Source organism: Typha latifolia, chromosome 3 (assembly GCF_019914945.1).
Source record: "Typha latifolia isolate L0001 chromosome 3, TyphaL0001v2, whole genome shotgun sequence".
Lineage (NCBI taxonomy): Eukaryota > Viridiplantae > Streptophyta > Magnoliopsida > Poales > Typhaceae > Typha > Typha latifolia.
In genome coordinates, this window is record NC_133088.1 from 14,925,486 (window position 1) to 14,950,128 (window position 24,643).

At 37.4% G+C, this 24,643-nt stretch overlaps 3 protein-coding genes and 1 long non-coding RNA gene across 4 annotated transcripts; 1 reads left to right on the forward strand and 3 right to left on the reverse strand.

The window, feature by feature from the left end:
• Positions 1-1,537: 1,537 nt before the first annotated feature.
• On the reverse strand, positions 1,538-4,108 carry LOC140784457 (protein YABBY 4-like). The gene is made up of 7 exons (XM_073131877.1): positions 3,616-4,108; positions 3,361-3,519; positions 3,080-3,212; positions 2,444-2,492; positions 2,216-2,291; positions 2,038-2,112; positions 1,538-1,930 (listed from the first exon to the last, which is right to left on the reverse strand). The coding sequence occupies exons 1-7, from the start codon at positions 3,715-3,717 to the stop codon at positions 1,847-1,849; spliced, it is 678 nt and encodes a 225-aa protein (XP_072987978.1). The 5' UTR covers positions 3,718-4,108; the 3' UTR covers positions 1,538-1,846.
• Positions 4,109-8,094: 3,986 nt separating this feature from the next.
• On the reverse strand, positions 8,095-11,511 carry LOC140784640 (uncharacterized). Its single transcript, XR_012108300.1, has 3 exons — positions 11,379-11,511; positions 10,297-10,375; positions 8,095-8,526 (listed from the first exon to the last, which is right to left on the reverse strand). It is a non-coding gene; the product is annotated as an uncharacterized lncRNA (long non-coding RNA).
• Positions 11,512-12,244: 733 nt separating this feature from the next.
• On the reverse strand, positions 12,245-15,648 carry LOC140784604 (NAC domain-containing protein 7-like). The gene is made up of 5 exons (XM_073132096.1): positions 15,283-15,648; positions 14,965-15,163; positions 13,648-13,832; positions 13,294-13,565; positions 12,245-13,013 (listed from the first exon to the last, which is right to left on the reverse strand). The coding sequence occupies exons 3-5, from the start codon at positions 13,805-13,807 to the stop codon at positions 12,438-12,440; spliced, it is 1,008 nt and encodes a 335-aa protein (XP_072988197.1). The 5' UTR covers positions 13,808-13,832; positions 14,965-15,163; positions 15,283-15,648; the 3' UTR covers positions 12,245-12,437.
• A 6,493-nt stretch (positions 15,649-22,141) lies between these two features.
• LOC140784023 (auxin-responsive protein SAUR36) lies at positions 22,142-22,675 on the forward strand. The gene has a single exon (XM_073131200.1). It carries the CDS (start codon positions 22,142-22,144, stop codon positions 22,673-22,675), a length of 534 nt encoding a protein of 177 aa, XP_072987301.1.
• The last annotated feature ends 1,968 nt before the right edge of the window (positions 22,676-24,643 follow it).

Sequence of the window (24,643 nt, forward strand, 5' to 3'; positions counted from 1 at the left end):
ATGTTATGAATCAAAACAACCCGTGGGACTAGCCTGCAATTTATTTATTTATTTTTTTGTTTGCATCTCCAGTCCATCATCTCACATACTGCATCAAAAGTCACTTCATGGATCTCCGACATATCAATTATCAATCAAAGAGGCCAATGATTCAAATCATCTACAGCATGATCTACTTGGCATGCACTCTGTCTTCTGTTGCAATCCCTGGCACTCTCTGGGTGCTGAAACTTTATATGTAGATCTACCTTGTTTAGATCTTTCCTTTATATAGAAAAAATGTGGATGGCAAGACGAAAGTAATATGGATTGAGTTCCACTTGGGATGCAATCTTTGATTTCTTAGGCTTGTTATATATATATATAGATAGATAGATGTTTCTCTTTCTCAAGTTCTGAAAAAAAAAAATTCTTCTGCAAAGCAAACAGATCATTACCGCATTGGTATATCCGTTTTCCAAAGATACTCATTTGAATCTTAAGTACCAGCTACAGGCAGACTTGTTATGGACAAATAATATACCCTTGATGAAGTCTCCATCAAGTACACTTATTTTGGCATGCACTTTATAGAGTTGAAAAGATTTGCTGATGAATCTAAGTGTTTGGACCAGTTGCATGAAGGAATGAATGTGAACACGATATCGCATCAATAACTGTACGATAAATAAAATGGTATCAGTCTGCCTATCTAAACCAAAGTTTTTTGGCGTGTTGCTTTGATAGCAATATGTAGTTAAAGACTACAATGTGACGATAGAAGTCAATTATTTTGGTACAATTGTGACCACTGGGAGCCCCAAGGTTTTCTGGCTAGCTGCATGATAAGCAGATTTCATCTATAATCTCATGAAGCTATTGATTACGGAAGTATCCTATATCATTTGTCTAACTTTGGCTCCAGTACTGAAAGGGATCTAAGATTAGTAACGTCAAATAAGTTATCCTAATGAACATTTGTATGTACAACGGAAATTAGATCTTAGAACAAAATTATATTGGCACTTACAAATTTAGAAGATCTGAAACATGAAATGATAAAAAAAGCAGAAACATGAGATTTTCAACGTGCCAACGCGAGAATCATAGAGACCCGGAGAATACCATATCGTTGATCAGGAAATATATATCTTAAGCATCAAGTGGCCCTGCATGCATTATCTTGTTCACATTTCTTTCAAGTCAACATACTTTATATTTTTATACGCTCAGATCATTGTAGTACTTCACTGATCATGCCGTTAATTTCTTTAATTTTAGTAGGAACTGCTTTCTACTCAATCTATATGAATGTCTATGTTTTACACAGTGCAAACATGCAGTAAAATCTTACAGATGAAAGATGATAGATTCACAATGAATAAAGCATTAATATGATGCGTGTACTCGTAAGTAATCAAAGGAAACCATATTAAAAGCCAAAGTTTCTCAAATTCACAGAGTGGCAGTCTCTTAAAAAAGAAAGCAAAACAAAAAGAAAAAGAAAAAGCTGAGATTGCAGGCATGCAGAAGTCCCAGAATTACAAGAGAATTCAAGTGGCAACAGTAGAACAGAAACTTCATAGATTAAAAGAGATGCTGTCCACAAGTAAACACACACTTGAAGAGAGAGAGACTTAAACATACCAACTTTTCCACATGCATTTTTTTTTTGTCCGACACCACCAGCCACCCTTTACTAGACATGAAACCCAAGTAGAAGAGAAACGAGAAAGAAACACAGAAACCCTAGACCCATATAAAGACTGTTAATAGATTCTCCCCAACATAGTAAGTCTAAGAAGAGAAGAGTAAGGGTAAACCCTAACAACCAAGCCAATACGGGAAACTCTAGAAGTGAGTGCTTCTAGAACGGTGCAACACCCATGTTGGCTGCAGCCGCTGCCGCGGCCGCGTAGAATCCATCCTTGAGAAGCACGTCCTCTCCTTCCTAACAAAGAAAGTAATCGAGATAAATATAGTAAAAATCTTACATCAAAACCCTAGAAAGGAAAAAAAGAAAATTTTTGTTTTAGACTTTTGGTTCAAAGTCTTTACCTGCGGCCGGACACTGGTCTTCTTTAAGCCTTGATCAGGCAAGAGACCGAATTGGATGTGAGGGAAGTGGGCCCACTAAAGATATACAAATGGAGGAAGAAAGATTTGTGTGAGAATAATGGAGAGTATAATGATAGAAGGGAAACCCTAGTTGATGATTGATACTAGAAAGGCTTACATTCTTCGCGGCGGCGCTGAAGGCTTCTCTGTGGGTGATGTCTGGGTTGCCAGCTTTGATGCGTTGGATTTCATCCCTGCCATGATCCGCAAGTTTGTTTTGATTTAGTCATTAGCTTTGTGTGAAAGAAGAAGGAAAGGAATCAAGAATTAAAGAGAAAGCTCCTTCTCTTCTTCTCTCTTCTTTCTTGTAGTTCTCTGAAATCGATAATGTTGTTGATCTACTCACTTGATGAATCGGTTGTAGGCCGATGGAACTCTCTGACGCTTCTCTGGCGCTGCACCCATCACACCAAATTACTTAAATCACATCGAGAAATATGGAGGAGAGCTAATTAGTGACAATGCTAGATGCTTTCCTGGGACTTTTTGTTTGAAAAATGTGAGCATAATAATAGCAGGATGAAGAAGAGCTAAAGAAAGAGGGTCTGAGCTTTCAATTAATGCAGCAAATGTTTCATTTCTGGTAGAGAAGACCAGAAGACAACTACTAATGTGCGAATGTAAGCCTATACAGGCATGATTTCAATTTTTTTTTTAATTTATACATTCTTCTCTTCCAGCCTTGTTTATCATCAAGAAAATAAAGACGATTGACATTGTAGCCTCTCTACATTATTCCCTGAGCTCGATAGGAGTATTAGTTGTTGAGGGGCCGAAGCAGAAAGCGTTTCACTGAAAAGACTATGGTGATCCTATATCTATCATAACTTCCATAAAATACCATACAAGAAAACTAGAGAGAAATATTTTAGCTTTTGCTATCCTTGAAATAAGGAACTAGCTCATTCAAAAAAGTTTCTTTTTTTTTGAGAGGATAGATTGGAAGAACGGAAGAACGAAAAGGGAAAAAAAAATCTCTCACGTCTGTTAACCGCTGGGGTCTGAGGGAGCTCTTGTTCGGTTCCTTTCACGGTCGCCATAGTGTTGTTACTGGAGAAATTGTTGAGATTATTCTGATCCAGCAGTAAGCTCTGAGGTGCGTATGATATTTCATCCTATGCATCAAATACCAACCAATTTTTTTATTTAAAGAAAAAAGAGGAATTAATCAAACAAACAAACCTCAACAAAAATTTAAAGTAAACAAGCCCAAATCATGCACCGAGTTGGAAAAGGAGAGGAAGTAGTAATATAAATATATACCAAGAGACTATGGTGTGAAGGAGCAAGAAAGGTATGCCCAAAATGGAGCTGGTTTGCCGCAGAGTGGAGCAAACCCCTAGTGTTCACCGACAGGAGGTTGGTGCAGTGACCGCATCTTACGGTCACCGTCTTGAAGAGACTACTACACGGTACACTCACCTGCCATAGCCACATCCACCCACAAGGTTAGAGAACACATCTTGGAGAGGAGGAGAAGAAGGAAGTTGCCAGGAGCTATGAGTAAATGCAATATACCGCGAGGAATGTATCGCAAAAGTTGCAGTGAACGTAGCAGAGCTGCTCGGAGGCGGCTGCTGTGAGGTGGTCCAAAGAAAAGGCGGCTGAAGAGGATGACATGGTTCTGATTTGATGGACCAACCAACCAACCAACCAACCAACTCACTCGAGGAGGGGGGAGAAGAGAGAACTATTTTTGTTGCCCTTTTCTGACCTTGATGTGATGATATGATTTGATGTGTTCGATTTGATGCTTTGAGTGACTTGTGATTCAATAAAACCTCGGATCTGTTGTCTTTGATTTGAAAATTGGAAGGAATGTTAGAAAGAGGGTGTGGAAAGAAAGAGAAGAAAGGAAGCAAGGGTGGGGGAGAAAGAGAAAGAGAAAGAGATAGAGATAGTGATAGAGATAGTGAGAGCAAAGAAGATGCCTTAAAGAATGGGTGAGATAGAGAGAGATATAGGCCAGGGCAAACTCCAACACATAAAAGTTTCTCTCTCTATATAACACAGACAGCTACCACCGTTATTACGAAGATATTATAATAGTTTATAAAGTGAATGATTTCTAAGTGAGTGAATTGAGTATGAAGCTACAGTGATGAGCTAGAGGAGCTAACGTACGCCTAGAGCTAGTTCTAGCCTTCTAGGACATGTCAGCTGAAATAATAATAATAACAATTCTAATAATAAAGAAGCAGGACACTGTAGACTTTTTTTATACGATATTCTTTACATGCATTTGTACGGCACACGTTAGTATATATTTCACTCCAACATACCACCTGGGCCTTCGTTAATTACTTCGGTAGTTCGGTATATATGTGGACGCAATATAACTTAGCTAGCTAGATACCAGTACGTGCGACGAGGTGATCAACTTCAAATGGGTCCACTTGGGTCCATGAATTGGATGCATAGATATAGAATTATGTATCTAAGATGTAGATATTTGATGTATGGTTGGTATGGAGTTAGAGAGGGAGGGAAAGCGATGTATGCACGGGCACCTTAAGCTTTCTTTCACTACTCACTCACCCATGGTAGTCGTAGTAGAAGTAATGAGCGAGGAAAAAGAGCAGAGAAAAAGGGAGTTTGTGTTTGAGTTTAGCCTCTCTTATTTATGTTTCTTTACCTTCTCGTTTCTCGGATCCCCTCTTTGGCTTGGCCAGGCAATAGAGCACAGGCTAGGGTGCAGTGCACTAGTTTAATAGCAGTAGTAGTTCTCTAGCGTAGAGGTGAACAGAGGTTTAATAATATGTTAGGCTTCGATCGCCTCCGTATCCGTCTCCGCCTCCTTAGGGTGGTACATGGATTGATAAATACCTTTGTCCCAAAAGTTCAAAATAACACCAAAAGAGGGGCCAATAAAGAGAGAGAGAGAGAGAGAGAGAGAGAGAGAGAGAGAGAGAGAGAGAGAGAGAGAGCAAATAAAAAGAAGTGAAGGAGGGAAGGAAAAAAAAAAGATAAAAGAAAAGATAAAGCTTTTTCACTTTGATGATTTGACCTCACACGACAGCTCCTCACTCAGTAACAAAATAGCAGCAGCAGCAGCAGCAGAAGACAGAGATCCTCCACTCTCTCTCTCTCTCTCTCTCTCTCTCTCTCTCTCTCTCATCTTTACCATCCTTTGTCCTTTCTCAATTCCCACCATAATTTTATTTTATTTTTTCTTCTTCTTCTTCTTTGATGTGCTTCCATTTGGGTCTGTGATATTGTTAGTCCCCTCATTCTCCTCCACGCATTTCTAGACCGAGTCCTCTGGTCTCGTATATCTGACCAGAATTTAATCTCTCTCTCTCTCTCTCTGCTCATACGAAGCAAGGGAGGAAGACCAAAACCAAGAAACCACCCACACCACATGGAGACCAATTAAGATCTCCTCTCCCTTCCTTTCCAAAACTTGTGCTCCAACTTTTTTCACTATATGCCGGACCAAATCCTCCTTTCTCCATTCACACTAAAGCCTGCAGGAGCACCCACACCTCACAGACTTCACGCATGCCGCCCATTCCCATTATAACTTTTTATCCTCTTCTTTTCATTTTAGGTAAACGTAAACCCTATCCTTTTCACCCGTTTAAGGATTTATATTCTATGTTCTCCATATTTACAAATCGAAACCTTCGTTTTACCAAACATATGCACAAAATACTATAAGTTAAGTTTAACACTAACACCACATGGAAATATTGTTACAAACCATTATTTTTTTAATAATTCTTTTAGTGTAGTTAAGTTAACTTGAGATTTTGGTTAGGTTTAATAAACAAACCAGCAGCAAAAAGGAACGAATCAATTTACAAATATTAAAAATACAGGGGTGCAAATCTTATGCAGATAAAAGGCGGGGTGTAAAATGTAAATATGTAGGTCCGGTGTTCTTATACCACATATTTGCTAATTGCACTGACCGGTCCATCAATCATGCACGAGATGGATGGGGGGGGCCCATCATGTCGAGCAACATCCACGTCATCATTCCTCCGCTTGGAGCCATTATAGCCACCGTGGTCGGTGCTGTTATTGGGTTATGATGCTGCACTCGTGGCATTCGCTCAACTGGGCTAATGCCAAACGCAAGTAGAGAGAGAGAGAGAGAGAGAGAGAGAGAGAGAGAGAGAGAGAGAGTTGTGTTAAATGAACTGAGCCAATGTAATTGGATTGGCATCACGAGCAACTCGTGATACGAGAAAGTATGCAATATTTTGTCTCTCTCTCTTGCGGCACCAGACAGACAGACAGCCCCTTCTTCCTTCGTCTCTGCCGTGCCACCTATTATTTAGTTGTACTGCCATCTCTCTACTAGCTACTTCCTACCATCTCTCTCTCTCCTTTTATACATACATATATACACACACACACACATATATATATACGCACATATATATATATATATATATATATAATATTTATGCGCATTTGTGCTGTGCGAGGACACGGTACTAAGCTTATCCCTGTCGGTAGAGACGAAGGGAGTGATGTGTGCACGGGAACCGAAGAGAGAGGGAACAAATGCTTACACAGTTATCAGGGTACATTTGGTTAGTTGTTCTTATACTAAGCTTGATTTTAAGCAATTTAAACTAATTTGAAAAAATTGAGTGTTTGATTGTAAGCACGTCGAACTCCTAGAACCGAACTCATACCTCGGTTGCGGCTTGAAGGAATCCTACTAACACCCAAAGCTTTTTATGGGTAAACTTACAATTTGAGAAATTCATTTATAATCATTCAAACTAATTCAAACTTATACCCATTTGTTTTCCCTCTCCACTCTTACCTTTTGAACTTAGTTAGAAATAAATTATCATTTAGTTATTAAATCTCATAACTATTCCCTAGCTAGGTTCAAAAAAAAATTTCTTAATCCAAACAAATGTCACCTCTATTAATGTTGTTATCTAGTGATACCTCTATTTATGTATCCTGCGGCTCCTGTCTATCTATATAATGCAAATGCTAAGTTCTGTTTTCCTCTCTCTACTCCTCTCTTCTCTGTCACAGAGAGAGAGAGAGAGAGAGAGAGAGAGAGAGAGAGAGATCTAAGACCACACATTGCATGCAGCAGCTTCGAGGCATTAGAGGTGATCACCTGCACACCTGTGGAATAGAAATGGAGGCATCAATTAATACGTCTTAGGATCTATTAAAGAGATGCCTGACCTGAAGTCAACTTAGAATTTGTCTGCGATGGAAGCACGCATGGTGATAGCCCTGAGCCCAAGTAGAAAAGATTGGTCGGGTAGCATGACATTGGGTCGAACTGGGTTGATATGATTCTTTTTTAACGTGTGGTATGTTGTACTTACCAGCATTAAAGTGGCTCCGGTAGTAGATTAAACAAAAAAGAAGAAGTTGAAGATGGACAGTAAGACACGTGGTTAGCCCAACCTGTACGAACCAACAACTCTTATCAGTCGATAAACATTTGTCTCCATTTTGAAAGTGTTCCCCTGATCAATGCAATTGTACCTTCTTCTTTTTTTTATTTTTATTTTTTATTTTTCTTTTTCCCATCCGAAACAAATAACAAGATCCGATGGTTTGAAATTTTAATCCAGATTGTGGCACCTGTACCTGTATTCAAATCAGAGCCATTACCAACTTTGTGATCAAATTTGTTAACAGCTAACGACTAAAATTCTCAGTTATAATCAACTGAAAATATGGAAATTTTGACCGAAGTAAGTGATAGAAATGTTTCAGGGCATTTACAACCAACACAGTTAGAATCCCATTTTAAGGTGCCATCTCTAAGATTGGCGTCTACTATGCTTTCTGTTATATGACTATATGAGTGCTCGGGGGACATAGTAGTAGGAGCACTATATACTACTTACTAGTTAGCTAAAGCCTAATTTATAGTACGTCAGTAGGCTCTATGTATGCACACCAAGATTATAGACATCGGACCAAGAACGAGCAATTAATAAGGGCGAAGGCTAAGTTCAGGCAACTGGGTTAAACCAGGCTAGGTTGACTTAGGACAGCATGTTAGCTACAAATATAATATAATATATATGCATCGATGCTTTTCATGCAACCGTTAAAGTTACATAGTTTTGTGACTAGGTTAACAGAACAGATGAAAAATTAAATGCTTAGTTAATTCAAAGGAATAGCTTTCCCTGACCTAGAATGCCAGATGCTTAGACATTCCAAGGGTTAGGGCTACCAGCTTCCACTTGTAATCCCAAATCATGTAGCTGGGTTGCAGGGAGATAATGACTTCATGCAATTTTGGACTCAACAGGCCAAATGGCTTGTTCCAGTTCAGAACATCACCATGATCTAAGATTTGCAGCGAAATAAATGAACACCTTCAACACATCGCTTGTAGATTTGCATATTGTAGTATTCCTTTTCATTGGAAAGTATAGTGCATCATCACCAGTGTAGCAAAATCTGAACCCACCTGACTAAGGACTAAACACATGGCAATAGTTAGAAAGTTCAGAAGATCATCTCAAATGTTACACCTAAGCACATTATTTGGATTTAAGAAAAAACCTCACAATATACCATATAAAGAGAATTCCGACTGAAAGAGTACTACTAAGTTCAAAAGTTATGATAAAATTCACGTCAATTAGAAAGATGTATACAGCGTGAACTACCAGTCATTTAAACTACAAATATTATCTTAAGATGATGAATCATCATGCAAGTATTACTCAACATCAAGTAGTGAGGCAGAAAAGGTCTGATTTGGATGTATCTGCAAAAATATATACTCGAAGAAGTACGATAACTACAAATTTTAAGGTGGGGGACACAGCCACTCAGAAGAATATTAAACATTGCAAAACAACAAATTCAATCAACATTACCAAAATGTTTTGGCATCATAGTTAACTAGTACTTTTACATCGACTCGAATTCCGATATGATGCCATAGACAGTGATTGATTTCCTAAATCCCCTCTCCACATCCCACAGAGGCAGACAAACTTTTACATGACTAATACATGCATAATCAGAACTATATGACCATGGACATAAATATCATTGAATGCCATATAGACAAGCACAACCAATGCACCTACAAAATTCAACACCCCTAGCACCTTCAAGAAGAAAGAACAGGGGAAAGGTTTTTTTTTTTTCCTTTTCTGTTTCCTGCTTTCACATTTGATTGTAGCATAATGATCGATCAATTTTTCACTTCTGTTCACTCTTTCCAGAAAAGTAAAGGTCACGGGAAAGAGAACAACAGGGAAAGACATTGAAGTTCCCAAATCTTCTCCATGCCAAACAGTATATGTCTAAGAATGGAGTGTTTGCCCATAACACAGATGGTTCCAAGATAAAGCTATACCTGACTCTCAGTTAACCTATATCTACCAATCAACTTCCATTTTTTTTATGGCTCTCTTATCAATTATCACCTGTTGTTTGTACTCATATTGTAGGTTCCTCATCAGTGTTTTTATGGAGGTTATCAAAAGTTTCATCATTTTGGTACAAACTATATTATCTCATGGACTGTACAGCCAAAAAAAATGAATCAACAGTACCGACATTTCAATTTAAAGATTATTCATGCCCTGTAGACTTCACCTATACCATGTACCTAATCAAATTTATCATTTATATCTTCCTCATGTTATCATGGAGAATCATCTATAAAGGCAATAGATTGAGAATCCTACTTATAGACAATAAGGCTCAAGATCACTAGTATCATATAAATTGTCATCTTCATGGAATCTAAACTGCCCAGACAATTCTACATAAATCAACCCACATACTACAGCGGAGAAAGGATTAAGAATGTTAATGACAATGTGGATGAGGAGCAAAAGACAAAATGCAAGGAAAGAGAAACTGTCTCATGTTAACCTTTTATTGCTGAAATGGAATGACATAGCCAGTACAGATGAAACAGATCCAACTACAATGGAGCAATAAGCTATCAATTTCCTCATTTAAAAAATTCTGTTTAGATTATTTAGTACAAATCTACGAGAATAATTTAATGAATAGAAAGTTGATGCAACTAATTAACATAATTCAAAGATGCCATAGTCACATATTTAAAAAGAATGCACAGATGTCTGCAAGAAAAAGAAACAGGAAAAAAAAAACAGAGTACACTGAGCTTTAAAGTGAGCGACTGAGTGTAGATATGCCAAAGGTCTGCCCCAATCTTTTCGTATATGTTTTTATGATATAGATATGTGTATTTATACTTACATTGCAACTTTTGTCATCCTCAAATGAGCAAAAGAACTGCCTTGAGAAAATTGTACAACAATCGCGTTGCTGTTAATAACTGGGAAATAATCAAAGAAGTCAGCGGAATCTTGATGACAAAATATTCATTAGCATACCTATTGTGAATAGAATATCTAGAAAGATGTGGCCTTCGGCGTAGTTTTGCATTTCCTTTTTTTCCGACAAAAGCCAAGATATAGTTTTACATTTCATTTTCCAATGATGAAATATATTGCAAAAAACAACATGGCTGCAGAGATATGTAAACCAAGAAAATAACCATGATAAAGAATCGCTAAATGACAAATTCATTGCTCTTCTTTTTCTTTTTTGTCACATGATGGAACAGTGATAAGAAAGGATCACAATTAAACCACCCAAAGAAAGTTACAAGTTTCTTCGTATGTCTAACATTTAAAAGTTAAAGAAGAAGATATATTAAGAGTTGCATAAGGACCCAACTAGGAAAAATAACAGGTCACAACAGAAAGATGTTACGAGAGCAAAATAAAGTTGTCCACGAATTTTACCTATTTCAATTGGTTATTCGCGTCATCATAGGATATCAGCCATGACTATACCCAAATCCTAACTACCTATACACTTAACTCATTTCCTCCTGTATATGGGAGGCATATATTCCAAAGGAGATCAGTCGAACGACTCTGTCCCATCTTCACGAAAATAACTCACGTCCATATTTCACATCATTGCACAAAATTTCAAGAGGAACACTATAAAAACTGCCAAAGTTACTAAATTCTATTGGAAGATAAGAGCAATAAAACAGTGGTTTCATTGATCCGCTAAACGAAGCAACCAATCTATCTGATCATTCAACTACGCCAAGTGAATAAAAAAAAAGCGCGATGATCAAGAGTAGACTAGCAGATCCGATCTAGGGTTCTTACATTGAAGCATGCGTAGCATCGCACTTGATATAAGCAAACTCTCTCTAGTAGAAATCGCATAAGCAACTTGTTGGTCATGAAATAGACGAAGAGATCATAAGAGTCGGAGATCTACGGATGGACTAGGGTTTAGGAGAAGCGGCGAGATACCTGGTTGAGAACTTGATCTCAAGAATTCGCTCGTTCCGGTCTTTCGATGTGGGCTTGGATTGCGGCGTCCGTATGCCAACAATTGTTGTAGCTTTCCATCGTGAACACGAGAGAGAGAGAGAGAGAGAGAGAGAGAGAGAGAAGATTGGAGAATAAAGAGAACCGCCATCGCTATTCTAAGATTTAGTTAGTTAGGTGGGTCGGGTCACGGGTGGTGTGTAAAAAGAAAATATTGAAGGGAGATATATGAAAAAACGGGTGATAGCTTAGGGGATTTAGTGTAATTTAACTCTATTTTCATTAGCAAATGTCCCAATAAGATACTTGGATTAGGCGAGTCTAGACCGATACTTGGTATTAAACTATTACTCAATCCTTTGATATCAAAATCTTTAAGCTGATAGATACCAATTTTATTTTTTATGTTAATATTTAATGCAACTGTTATGACAATTAACTCGACTTGTTTAAACTTATTCACTAGAAAAAAACTGGATATTTTTCATAGACATGATGGCCTATTAATATCACAAATATAGTTACTTGGGTCTGTTATGTAGTATCTAATTTACGTAAGTGATGGATAAAACAATGCTTAAAGTTACCGAGTAATACCATCTTGCCAAAAAATAACTAGCAAGAAATTTAAAAAGGAAGTAACAAACCCTTACATTTGCAATTCATTTTGAAGAAAAGGAGACAAATCTACAAGTTTTTAACACAATTGATTTCTTGACAACATCCATAGCTGTCAAATTAACCATGGACTGCAACAAATAGAAGTCCAATAGTTGCAGGCTAGATATACATAGCCTGTAATGGTAACTATTTGTACATATTCCAAGTCAGTTACTGAAACCCTCAGCTTCACCTTTCATCTACTACTTTATTAACAGCACAAGTTGTTTACTGTAACCAACTTCCACCGTATGCTTTTATGTACACAAACCTGCATCACAACATCCAATCGTTCTGTACAGGAATCCCTATGAACTTCATATGTATTTGTATATTATATATTTATATATATATATAGTTAATTAATTTCGTAGACGTGAGTCATTTCCATGGATCCAGTTGGTCACTGGAGCCAGATGTGGAAGGGTACTGTTCTACTGTCCCTTCTTGGTTGTCTGAAACTTGAAAAATATGCTGCGAATTGGAGCAATTAGGTTCTTTGATGGCATTATCATGGCTAAGCTGCGACGCGACGAACTTGTCGAGAACTCTCCAGTCTGTAACCTGATCCTGCCACTGCTCGATGTTTCCGCCGTTAGCACACACCGAGATGATCTGAACTTGGTGGCTAGGTTGAGTAGCTTCTTCCTGAGTAATGGCAGATGAATGGAGTACTGCAGTTTGATTAATGAAAGACGGTAGTTTAGGGCTTTCTAGTTGAGGGAGCTGCAGGAAGGATTCATGAGGCAAGAGGTGGTGCAGCTCTAGCTCTGGCTTGCATGAGTAGAGGTGGTTGTGGAAGGTTATATCGGGCTGATGACGTAACTGTGTCGGAGAATCTAGGTCCGGCATGAACGCCATACGGTCGTCGTACCAGGAAGGAGACGCTTGCTCGCTCATTCTCGTCACGGATGTCACTCGCTTCTTGAATGCCCTACAGACTACCCATCCTTCTTCCTGCCATATAGATACAACACTTATTATAACTCAACTAGTATATATATATGTACTTGTATTCAAAAGAGTTGTCAATTATAGGCAAGGAGACTCGCTAGCTAGCGTCATTGCTAGGCTTCGTTATATTAATGTAGAAGAAAAACTTAATTTTTTGTTCTATATTGGCTTACCCTGAAGTGTTATCATATAGCATTCCTACGAACATGAGAATGGTAGAAAATAGAAACATCAACAACATATATATGAACATATATATCAAACTTATGGCACATTCACTTACCTGTGTAGTTCCATTTTCATTTGTTTCAAGACGATACTCATGCATAATCCAATCCGACTTCTGCCCATTTGGTGCTCGACCCTTGTAAAAGACTAAGGTCTTCCTCATACCAACCAGGTTGCTCTTCGCATAGATTGGCTTGTCCCTTCCTGTTGCTTTCCAGAATCCGGCCGTTGTCGCTCTATTCGTTCGAGTACCGGTCGGATATTTCTTATCTTTATGGCTGAAGAAGTACCATTCGTTCTGCTCTTCCGTTCCGATCCTGCACAACTCTGATCAAATATGTGTAACTTTAGCTTGTAGTGCTATCTGTGACTTATGTATTAATAGCTACAAGCATCCATGGAGTTGTACCTTGAAGGTCCCATGGCTCAATTTTATACAAATCAATGTCTTTTATTACATCTAGGTCGATCTTCCTTGATGCTATCTTCTTTCTGAGATAGTAGTCCACGAGCTCTTCATCTGTAGGGTGGAAACGAAAACCTGGGGGAACGTGCGAGAAGGTATTCATCTTCCTTAGAGTATGCAATCAATACCTGCCAACCATGCCAACATTGGGTTAGACGTAATCTATAATTGTCATCTTTTATGTCCATTAATCAATCTAATTCTCTAATTATATATATATATATATATATATTACAGTACTATTTGAAGACTGTGAAATTGCAATGAGTACTTAGGAATAGCATAATCTTGTTAGTTAATTTTGGTAAAACTTTCTATACTTAAATCAAGATGGTGCAGAGAAAGGATAATGAACTTCTTCTATATGGCTAACCATCATGAGATAAACAACATTTTAGTGTTGTCATATATAGTTGCGCAACTAATTACATGTGGCTAATAGTATTATTGTCAAAGGAACTATGCCACTTGTTATGTAATGACCACAGATTATGCGAAGCATGCATTAAGAGAATCATAATTGATTATCTTGAAATACGACAACTATGTGTCCCCGTCCATAAAGCAAGAGATAATTTCTCCTTAATTACTGTATCTCAGTTAATTAATAATATTCCTTCTAATTATAAACGCTATATATTTACATTTTGAGCTCTATATTGAACGATCGATATAGACTTCTTTTATTGGACTCAAAAGTTGGGAATAATTACGTAGTTATTATTGTTGTTGTTTGGCAAGTTTGGAAGGCAAGAGACTTCAATGTATTAATCCCACGGTACTTGATATTCATTATAGTCTTCATTCACTTTTAATAATCTTACTCAGAAACATTCTAGTGTAGTGCAAGACATGAAGAAGATGATAGTTTTGCATCTTGTTCATCTTCCGGAAAAAGCTAACTAATATTACATCTTCAGTTGTCCATCAAAATAAAAGATGTTCAAGATATATAATAATGTGCATTTTCTGTGAATCGATCAAGAAAAACGAAATAAAAAAATAATAATAATAAGATGATGACCCTGTGTACATTTTTCCAGACATATTGAGCAAAGGAAAATTAATAGAGCTAGAGAACATCTACGAGAGATCGACTTAATTACCTTGAAGCAAAAGCTTCACGTGGACAAAATCTAACCACGTCTGTTCTATGAAAGATTTTAAGGGCATGCAGCTACCATTGGTTTCATTGTTCGTTTCTACGTAGTGGTTTTTGTTTGTCTATATATCGTACATAGAGAAAGAGAGAGCACTTACTTGCTAATGGGATAGAAGAGAAACACGCCTGTTCCGGCTCAGCTCGATCCACCAATGACAAACAAAAGACGAGGATGAGAAGAGCTTTTTCCTGTTCTCTTTTGCCGTTGCTCGATCAATAGCATTAATCCTCGGGACTTGAACACGTTGTACTTCCTTTTCCTCCGAAAGAAAGAGAGAGAAGAAGTAGACTTTGGTCCTTGAAAGTAATAAGAAGAAGGCAGGACAATGGCGTAGGTTAAATAACAAGCATCTAAAACCCCCAAGAATTGAAGAACTACTACCAGCAATTTTAGAGAGGTCGATCGAGAGATGCACCGGAAATTAAGGGCGGATGGATTGCAGGCAAAGGATAAAAAGCAGGAGCCCGTCGGCCTCGTCCACCTCCAACCGCCACGGACAGTGACAAGAATATTACAATGCTTAGTCGATCGTTTGCCTACTCCTCTTAGTTTCTAGATCTCACAAAGAAGATCTAGAGGGCAATTAAGGAGGAGGAGAAGGAGGAGGAGGAGGAGGAGAGAGGAGAGAAAGAAATGTAATGTAATGTAATGGAACGGAGAGTAGTACATCTAACGGGGTTACACAAGCTTTGTTTATAAAGCCCACAACAATAGTTGGAGTCAGAAACACCACTCCTCCCTCCTCACCCTTTTCCTGGCTTCCAGGATAAAAGGCGAGCACGAAGGAAATGCCAACTCGGACCTCCAGAACTTATATCACATTTAGATCCTTATTGATTGAGTGAAATCTTTTACACATGCAAGTTGCTGTGGGGCCCGCAAAAGGCTTCCACCTCCTCCTGCGCGGTGGTTGGTTGGTTGGTTTGGTTGGCTCTTAACAATTCGATCCTCTCTCCTCTCCCCTCCTCGCTAGCTCTGTCGCCGATGGTCGCTTTCGGGTGGTGGGGCCACGTCAGACCGACCTAAGTATAATTTGATGGCGATGCTTCTCCAAATAGAAACCCCAGAGGCCAGAGTAGAGAGAAGAGCAGAAGAGACGAAACTTTTGCGCAGAACACCCTCGTTTTATAATCGCCCCCCAAAAAAAAAAAGTCGACTAAATAAAAAGGGGTTATCTGCAAAATAAACCGAGAAATGAGAGGGATGTAGGGCCCGGCGGAAGGCACGCAGAGTCAGTACGTGGCGGCTCCTGGTCCGGCGTGGGCTCGACCCGATCATTAGGCTCGCAATTTTGGGTGCAGGCCGGCTGTCTCCCGGGTCCCACCACACTCCTCCTCCTACTGGGCCCCACGTCGGGGAACGACGGGCTACTCCCGGTAACTCGTAATGAACCTGCAGCAGACGCCGTGAGTTTGCCCGTGGAGTGCTGGACCACTTTTGCAAAAGCGACCCCTCATCGTTTTTATGGAATAATGATATAATAAGTATACTTGGCTTTGACGTAGATAAGTTTTATATTCAAGTCTTTCGAAGGATACATGTATTTATTAAAATAGAGAAGTAGGCGTATCTTTGGGAGAGAAGTGAAGCAAACCTTTTCTGATGTCATTAGTGACTGGGAACTCTATACAAACACATACATACCGTGTTTCAATGCATGGTCTCTAATTAATCTCTATATAATACGTACATTGTTTCTTACTCATAATCTATAAAGTTGGAGACCATCGTCACCTTCAAAGAGGTGACCAAATAAATGCGCATAAAATTGCAAGCCTATCAAGATTAGCTTCCAACTTAAGGAGTGGATTAACTGACATGATGCAGTTCTAGAAGTAAATTATCCCTGCCGTCGTGGGCCCGTGTCGGCCCGCCACAATCATTGCCTATACGTAATCCCCATCATGGCCCCTTCCTAACTGTCCACGTGTCACCTTCTTCTTGAGGCCGACGTGGCACCGTCCGGTGGCCACGTCGGATAAAAAGCAGCCAATAGGGGTGGGGGAGGAACTGAGGAGGCATGCGGCCTCTGCAATACTCCCAGGGCCCCACAAACCACCACCACCACCACCACCACCACCTGCCTATATACATATACCCATCATGCCTTCCCCTATCTTACTATCTACCGCGTTTCGTCTTAGATCTTTACGGATCTTGTAAGGGCCCCATGCGTACCTTTCTTCTTTCATATGCTTCTCAAACTATATATACTCTTATCTATATATATATGTACAAAATCTAATTAAGTTGAGCTTTGCTTTAAGAATCGGGAAGATATATATATATAGATACCGATGTATTAGAAGTACATATACTAACATTTGACATTTGTTGCATGCTTAATAAGCTAATAAAAGCAGAAGAGCTTTTATGTGGTAAGTTAGTGCTCTAGAAGGACCAGAAGACATCATCATTGTACTTTATATGTCATTAAACTAATCATAGAGGCAGTTATGCACCATTATATGGCCTAAGCACCTATATAAAGTCAAAGAAGATGCCGTTGTAATACTTCTTCTGGTAGGAGTATATCTTAAATTTGGACTCTCGATGCCTAATTATGCCACTTAAGTCTCTAAATTATCACTCTTCAGTAGCAGTTTCTTCTAAAAGCTCCTTCCTTTGACCATGAAGACTAATGGTCAACTTCTCCGACGAATTGCGAATTGACACTTAGGCATTTAAGGAAAGCGTCAGCTTAATGGGCCTAATAATGTCATTGTTGTGTTGGTGAAATCAATAATAATAAGAAAGGGAATGATAGCATTTGGTTATATGTCCCCTTCAAAATTATAGAAATCTACAGTAGGGATTAATGGAGTATAGCAATGCATCAAGACCAAGGATTGTAATAAGGAATGATTAAGCTCATCTTAATCCTCCTCACATAATCCAATATGGCTTTCTTTCTTTATAGTGCTAAATCTATGGGCCATTAGGGTTTTGGACCCAGGCCCAGTTTAGATTTGTCCCATTCTAACCCAAAATCGAGAGATAAGAATGCCATTTAATGCAATTTAATACTTATCAACTTCGAGGAGTCGTTAAGTCAAGGACGTCTCTAAATAATGCACGGAGAGAAAGACAAGAGAGAAGATTAGTTAATCTACTCACCAAATCCATCAACTTGTTCTTTAAATGCTTTTTTTCGATGCATTCATTCAGTACGGGAGCCGTAAATATATATAATCTGGACACATTAGGAACCATTAAAAGTCCTAATCGTGCCACGTCCTTAAGTATCAACTTGTATTAAAAATAGATCACCAACTTGGATAAGAGTAAGAAAAATCTCAAATTAATTAATAGCACATTGACCCCATTATGCTTTGGTATTAATTTCAACACAATTTTCTAAACCGTACGTTGCAGTACAACCCACGATATTTTGGTATTTTGTGGTGTGCTTCCCTAGAAAACTTCTAACTTTGTGAGTTTTTTTTGCTTATTTTAAGTTTTATTTTTAAATTTATATACAAAGCTAGATGCATTTTAAAATCGCTAATTAAATCAACGATTTAAACAAAATTATTAGATTCACAAAATTTGTCGAGTCTACAGAAGAAGAAAAAAATTACATAAAACTATTTTCCGATTCAGTGATTTATATAAAATTTATTTCCCTTAAATTTGGCGAATTTTTAGGTACTTAATTTTTTTTTTATATAAGTTATTTACTAGATTTATATTTGAGAATCAAACTCGCGTAGTCTTATATATAAAGTTTAAAGTATTGTGGACCAGTAAGTTTGCTTTCTTTTTTTATAAATAAAAAGGCTAATTTAGTTTAAAATCCGATTTTATTGATTTCAATGTCTATATCTTTGTGATGTCAAAGTTTAACGCATATAATCCAATATAATTAAGGACCCATTTGGATATGATAGATTAGTTGGTCTTATCCATTCGAAGTTCATATCTATACCACCGTAGCAAGGCTCATCAAATTGGATTAAAGTTTAGATGAATCATCTTGACTCGGTTCTGGTCTTGTTTCTAACCCGAAGTAGGGACAAATTAACTCGTTAAAGCAACTAAATAATTTAGCCAATTTGACGATAATCTACGTTTTTAATTATAAACAGGTGTGGAATGGTTAGGAAATTGAACAACGATATGTTGTCCGAATAATGCAAATTACTCCTCGTATATGTATGTGATAGCAAAGCAATATCGCATCTATGCATTAGCTTATAAAATTCCTATTGGCATCCATATCAACATTTAGCAATACATCCTCATATTAAACTCTATTATGATTTTGAATCAGTATATTTGATTTGATAGTTGTTATGAACCAGCTTAATTCAATCCGCAACTGTTTTAGACTCGATGAAGTTCATAACTTTCAGAAGGATTTGCGAATAATTTAACTTACAGATCCTCCTAAAATTTGGATATGTTGTTGCTCTTGGAGAGAACTTTCCAACGAATCCAAAATCGTAGAATTTGGATGGTTAAATATCAAAATATTGATCAAACAGTGACTGAAAGTCAAGTAAATCCTAATTTGATAGCCATAGATAGATGCTAGATTAATTCTTTGGTGTTAAGGCGATAAGTTGTAGATCTGAAGCAATTTGCAATCTTATTCAACTAGTTTGATATTATTCGGATATCTGTAGAATATTCTGCGAATATTTTTCCAAAACTAATTAAATAAAATTCTAATCTACTAAGACTCCAACTAAATCAAATAACAAATAAAGTAACTAAATCCAATCCATTGAGCCCAATATTCTCATGATGTGATTCGATCCGACCAAAATTGCATCAATATATTAAAGAATTTGCTCACGTTTTGTGCTATTAAATAAACCTAAAAATATTATGTTGCTACTTCACATCTTTGGTAGACTGTCATAAATCTACATCTATCAAAGCAGAGATTTAGAAAAGAGACAAATAATAATTGCTACAAACTTTTCAACATTATATAAATTGATGCCACTGGAGTCAAAACTAAAATACACATAAAAGTTAATGCTAGTGAAAGTTGTTTCTTTTCTTCTTTCTTTTTTCCTAAAAGAGAAAGCCTATAGGTGAGATACTTGGTTCATGCAATTAGATATTTATAAGGCTGATTAAAAAAAAAAACAGTGGAGGTAGATTGAATTAAGGGTTTTTGACTATACTAGCCCTCTTTTAAAAACTAAGCCTCCTTGTTTTGAGTTTAGGGACCTCGTGATTAAATTTATTTTTAAAAAAAATTAAAGCTAAAAAATAAGACTAACTAATCGAGCCCGGAGCTTAAATAAATCGTATCTTAAACTTAATACCAAAATATATATGCATTACTGTAGCCATACATAAAATACTAATAAGTTCATTATTTTACCTAGCCAAAAATAAAACGCCGATTATATTAGCGTCTTACACCAGAAAATATTGAAGAGTTGAACATTATGTTAGAAAAAAATTAAAAGTAAAATTTGGATTAGCGATATTTTTCTTTTGCGATTTAAAGCACAATTAGTTGCGGGAATAAGTACATGGTTCCAACTTATAGATATTTTCTATATTTTTATAATGACATATTTTATGACTAAAATTGATAACTGAGGATAAATGTATAAGGCGACAAACTTTTTTTTTGTATATTTGCATATATATTTTCTTCAAAGTCTGATTAAACTTCATTTAAAATTATTACATTTGGTATTTATAACGGCACATTATATGTTTAAAATAGATTATTGATTAAAAAATTATTATGTTCCATAAAAATGAGTAGTTCTATATTTTGTCCTGCTTTGGTGCAGGGGGAGAAAATCAATTGTAGGTTGATGACTTAGCTTTCCTCAAAACCCTAAAAAAAATATATTTTGTCCTAATTTTTAGCACGATGCTAATGAAAGGGTTAACTTTTATATTTTGTATCCGGAGGCAACACATTAGGATTTAGGAGTAGGTAAGAGGAGTTTTTAGCCAAACTAATCATCCCAAAAATTTATTTTATATGTTTAGTATATTTTAAAATTTATATCCGAGTTTAAATATGTTTAAAAATTATTGACATAACTAACGATTTTTTTTTCAATATAACTAACGATTTTTGTATCAGGTGGCAACGCATTAGGAGTAGGTAATAGGAGTTTTTAGCCAAACTAATCATTCCAAAATTTTATTTTATATGTATATAGTATTTTAAATTTTAAATACGAAAATAAATAGATTTAAAAATTACTAATATAACTAACAATTATTTTTAATATAAGCGGTTGATGCAGTGAGAGATTACCTAATAAAATTTAAAATATATAAACATATTAAAAAAAAAAATAGTGAAAAAAAAAATCTAGGCAAGAGGGATGAATCAATGAAGGAACTTTCTTCTTCGTTTCTAGCATCCACATTTTCTAGGTGGAAACTGGAAACTGGAAACTGGAAACTGGAAAGTGAAAGTCCAACCCCAACCCCAACCCAACCGACCAGACCAACCACGAATTCTACACAGAGACGCACACGTTTCTTGTCCTCCTCCTCCACCTACACTTCCCCACCCTCCCCGTAACGCTCCCGTACGGATTCCAACAGACTCCCTCCGTTTCCGCTCTCCTCCTCCTCCTTCTTCTTCCATCCCTTTTGACTTCCAACAGTCGCATTCTGTACCGCTTCCTCCGGTTATTATCCATTTGTCTTCTCTCTCCCTCCAGGACTTGCATACATGCCACTACTTCGTTGGAAATATCAACCGACGAGAAATGGAAAGCATTTATGGCGTTTTAAAGAACTGGAGCAGTGCAATGATTCCGTACGTTAAAAGGACTGCTCCACGTATTTCTTTCTTTGCGTCCTTTATGTCAACTAGGGGTTGGTTGTACTTCGTCAACATTTGCTATCACGCGCACACAGCGTAGGTTTTTTTTTTAAAACTATTATGATCTTCTTTAATTTTAGTTTAATATATAACCCCACGCTGCTACTTACGCGTACAATACTCTATTTTTTACGTATAGGATGGAGATTTCCTTTCTCTTTTTTTTTTTCTTTTTTTTTTTGCTAAATTTAGTGTTGATCATGTCACGCTCCGATTTTTTGTGAAGAGCAGCAGCATCCAAATGAATACAAGATCCCAGGTGGACAAACATAACTCAAGCACCACAAAACATTATCATTGCACCAAATATAAATAAACGCCTGCCAAACTATTATAACACCCATAGAGCTCTCTCTCTTCCACTTCCCCTCTATTTCTCTCTTTCTCTCCCTCTCTCTCTCTCTCCCTCTCTCTCTCTCTCCCACCGCTTCCAAATTCTCCACTTCCAGCCATGAAAAGATACAGGGGCTTCAAATTAGGTCGGAAGCTGGCAACTTTCTGGCGGTGGGCCTTCCGGAGACGCCACCGAGGCTATCTCCGCCTCTATTCCGACCCTATCCCTCCCCAATCCCAACTCAAATCCCCAGTTCGACCACTCGTCCGACAAAAATCCCGTCTTTATCCGAAGAAATCGACGATCTCGACCAAGCTATTCAACTGGGGGAAGCACCTCACGCGACGCTTCCGCTCCTCTGCCGGCGAAGCGGCGCTGCTGACCGGGAAGGAGGAAGAAGAAGAAGCCGGCTGCAGACCGCCCCCAAAAGGGCACCTGGCGGTCTACGTCGGAGGTCAACGTCACTTGGTGCCCGTCATCTACTTCAACCACCCGCTGTTTGGGGAGTTACTGAGGGAGGCGGAGGAGGAGTTCGGATTCCATCATCCCGGTGTGATTACCATCCCCTGCGCCGCCGCCCGGTTCGAGCGAGTCCAGACTCGGATTAAGAGCAGCGGAGTGCTCTGCAAAAGATCCCATCTTTCTTCTTAGCATTTATGTAAAAAAAAAAATCCCTCCTTTTTTTTCAGTTTCAGAAATTTTAGATGATATTTTGATGTGGTCGCGAAAATTCCAGATAGAAATGCTTCAAAAATCTAATCTTTATCATATATGTTGGACATGGCAGCGTAGGTGTTTGGGGGGAGGACAAAGAAGGCTTGGTGGATGTCCTTGTCACCATGACATCGATGCCCACAAAAGAGCTAGTATATTATTAGTTTCTTTTCGGCATCTTAAACAAGATTAGCAGGATTATTAGTTCACAATGACTCGGTGATTAGAAGCTTTTGTTGGTGGGATTCAACTTTATTCTCGTTAGTGGGTTCCTACCTTAATTTGAATTTATTGTATACTTTATTTTTGTTCTTTAGTAGAGAGAAAGAAAAAACAAAAAACAAAAGGAGGAGGTAATTTAGGGAAGGATTCCTTATCCCTTGATCTGCTGCACCGAATGCGGTACGAAATTTATTTTTATGTCCTACGTGAGTCATGCCAATGCCGTACAGCGGTACAGACGAGGAGGACTTAAACATAAACAGCACACCCTTTGGAAACTCGTCGTAATCTCGGATCTGGATCCACTTTGGGGGATACTTTCTTGCAATTAGGAAAAATCCTTAGATCCTTCTCTAGTATTATAATCTCGCTTAGATTTGTAATTAGCACTGCTTACTGCTTACACCGTGCATTAAAGCCCAGTGACTCTTTTCTACTAAACCATCCAAATGATCGATCCATGAAGGCCGATCAACTCATTTAGATAATCTAGCCACAATTTAGCAATAAATTTAAAGCTATTCACATTCGTGTTTATGCGCAAGGTTAAAAGAAGGGATTTGTATATAATTTGTCGCTAATTTTTTTTAAAATATTATAATTTTCACTATATTATTTAAAAATATTATAATCGAGACTGCCCTTTAACTAAAAAAGACCATCTTGTCTTCGTATATATTATTTAAAATAGTTTAATAGATATTCATTATGCAAGAGAAAATTCATTAATAAATATATGAACGATTGGTTAGAATTCGCTTAGCTTAGGCCACAAATTAGTCTGACAGAATTCTTCTCTGAAAAATATTTATCACGATGGAGGACGAAGAAAGAAATGTATCATCTTTGTTGCCAAAAAGAAAGTCCAAAATAAAGAACAAGTGGCGGCTTAATCCTCCCCAAGACTTCATGCCGATCAAAGAGTGCAAAGTACGATCGATTATTGAATATATTTACAACAGACTGCTACTTGTGCCAGTGGAGAGTAGAATGATCTAATTCTTTCAGGCCCACTTAATGTCCAATTACACGACCCAATTATTGATCAAGTTGGGCCATGAGTTACAAGAATAAAGACATCGAAAGGCTCAATTATATTTGTTTTTTTTTTTGTGTGGTCTTAAACTCTTAGTTCAATAATAAACATATATAAAACCTTAATTATTTTTATGCACAAGTCTTAAAAAATTATCGCTCTATTTTTTTTGTTTGTTTGTTTGTTGTATATTAGTCATTTTTTAGGAGAGTGATTTGGTAGTCTAAGTTCTATACTTTGACTAGCAAACAGGGGAGATTGCATACGTTAAAACTATTTTTAGATAATATAATTATACATGTTATATGAGCTAAATATGTACTCCTTATAAATATAATATTTGTGTACCATTTAAATTTAAAACATTTTTGCTATTTAGGGGTATCTACCGAAATATAAGGTTACTCGCGCTAATAACAACTATTTGAGGTACTTTATCAGAAAAAGAATATATTTGAGGGGCATCTGCCAAAAATTGCAAAGGTCTTACCGTCTTAAGGGTGCAGCCATGTAAAACATGATATTTTCAGGGTCGCGAATGCAAATACCAAATTACAGAACCATCCCTGCAAAAAAAAATAACAACAGTTCCGAGGGGGTATGATGTAAATATCACATTCAATCAGGTACACACGAATAAAATTAAA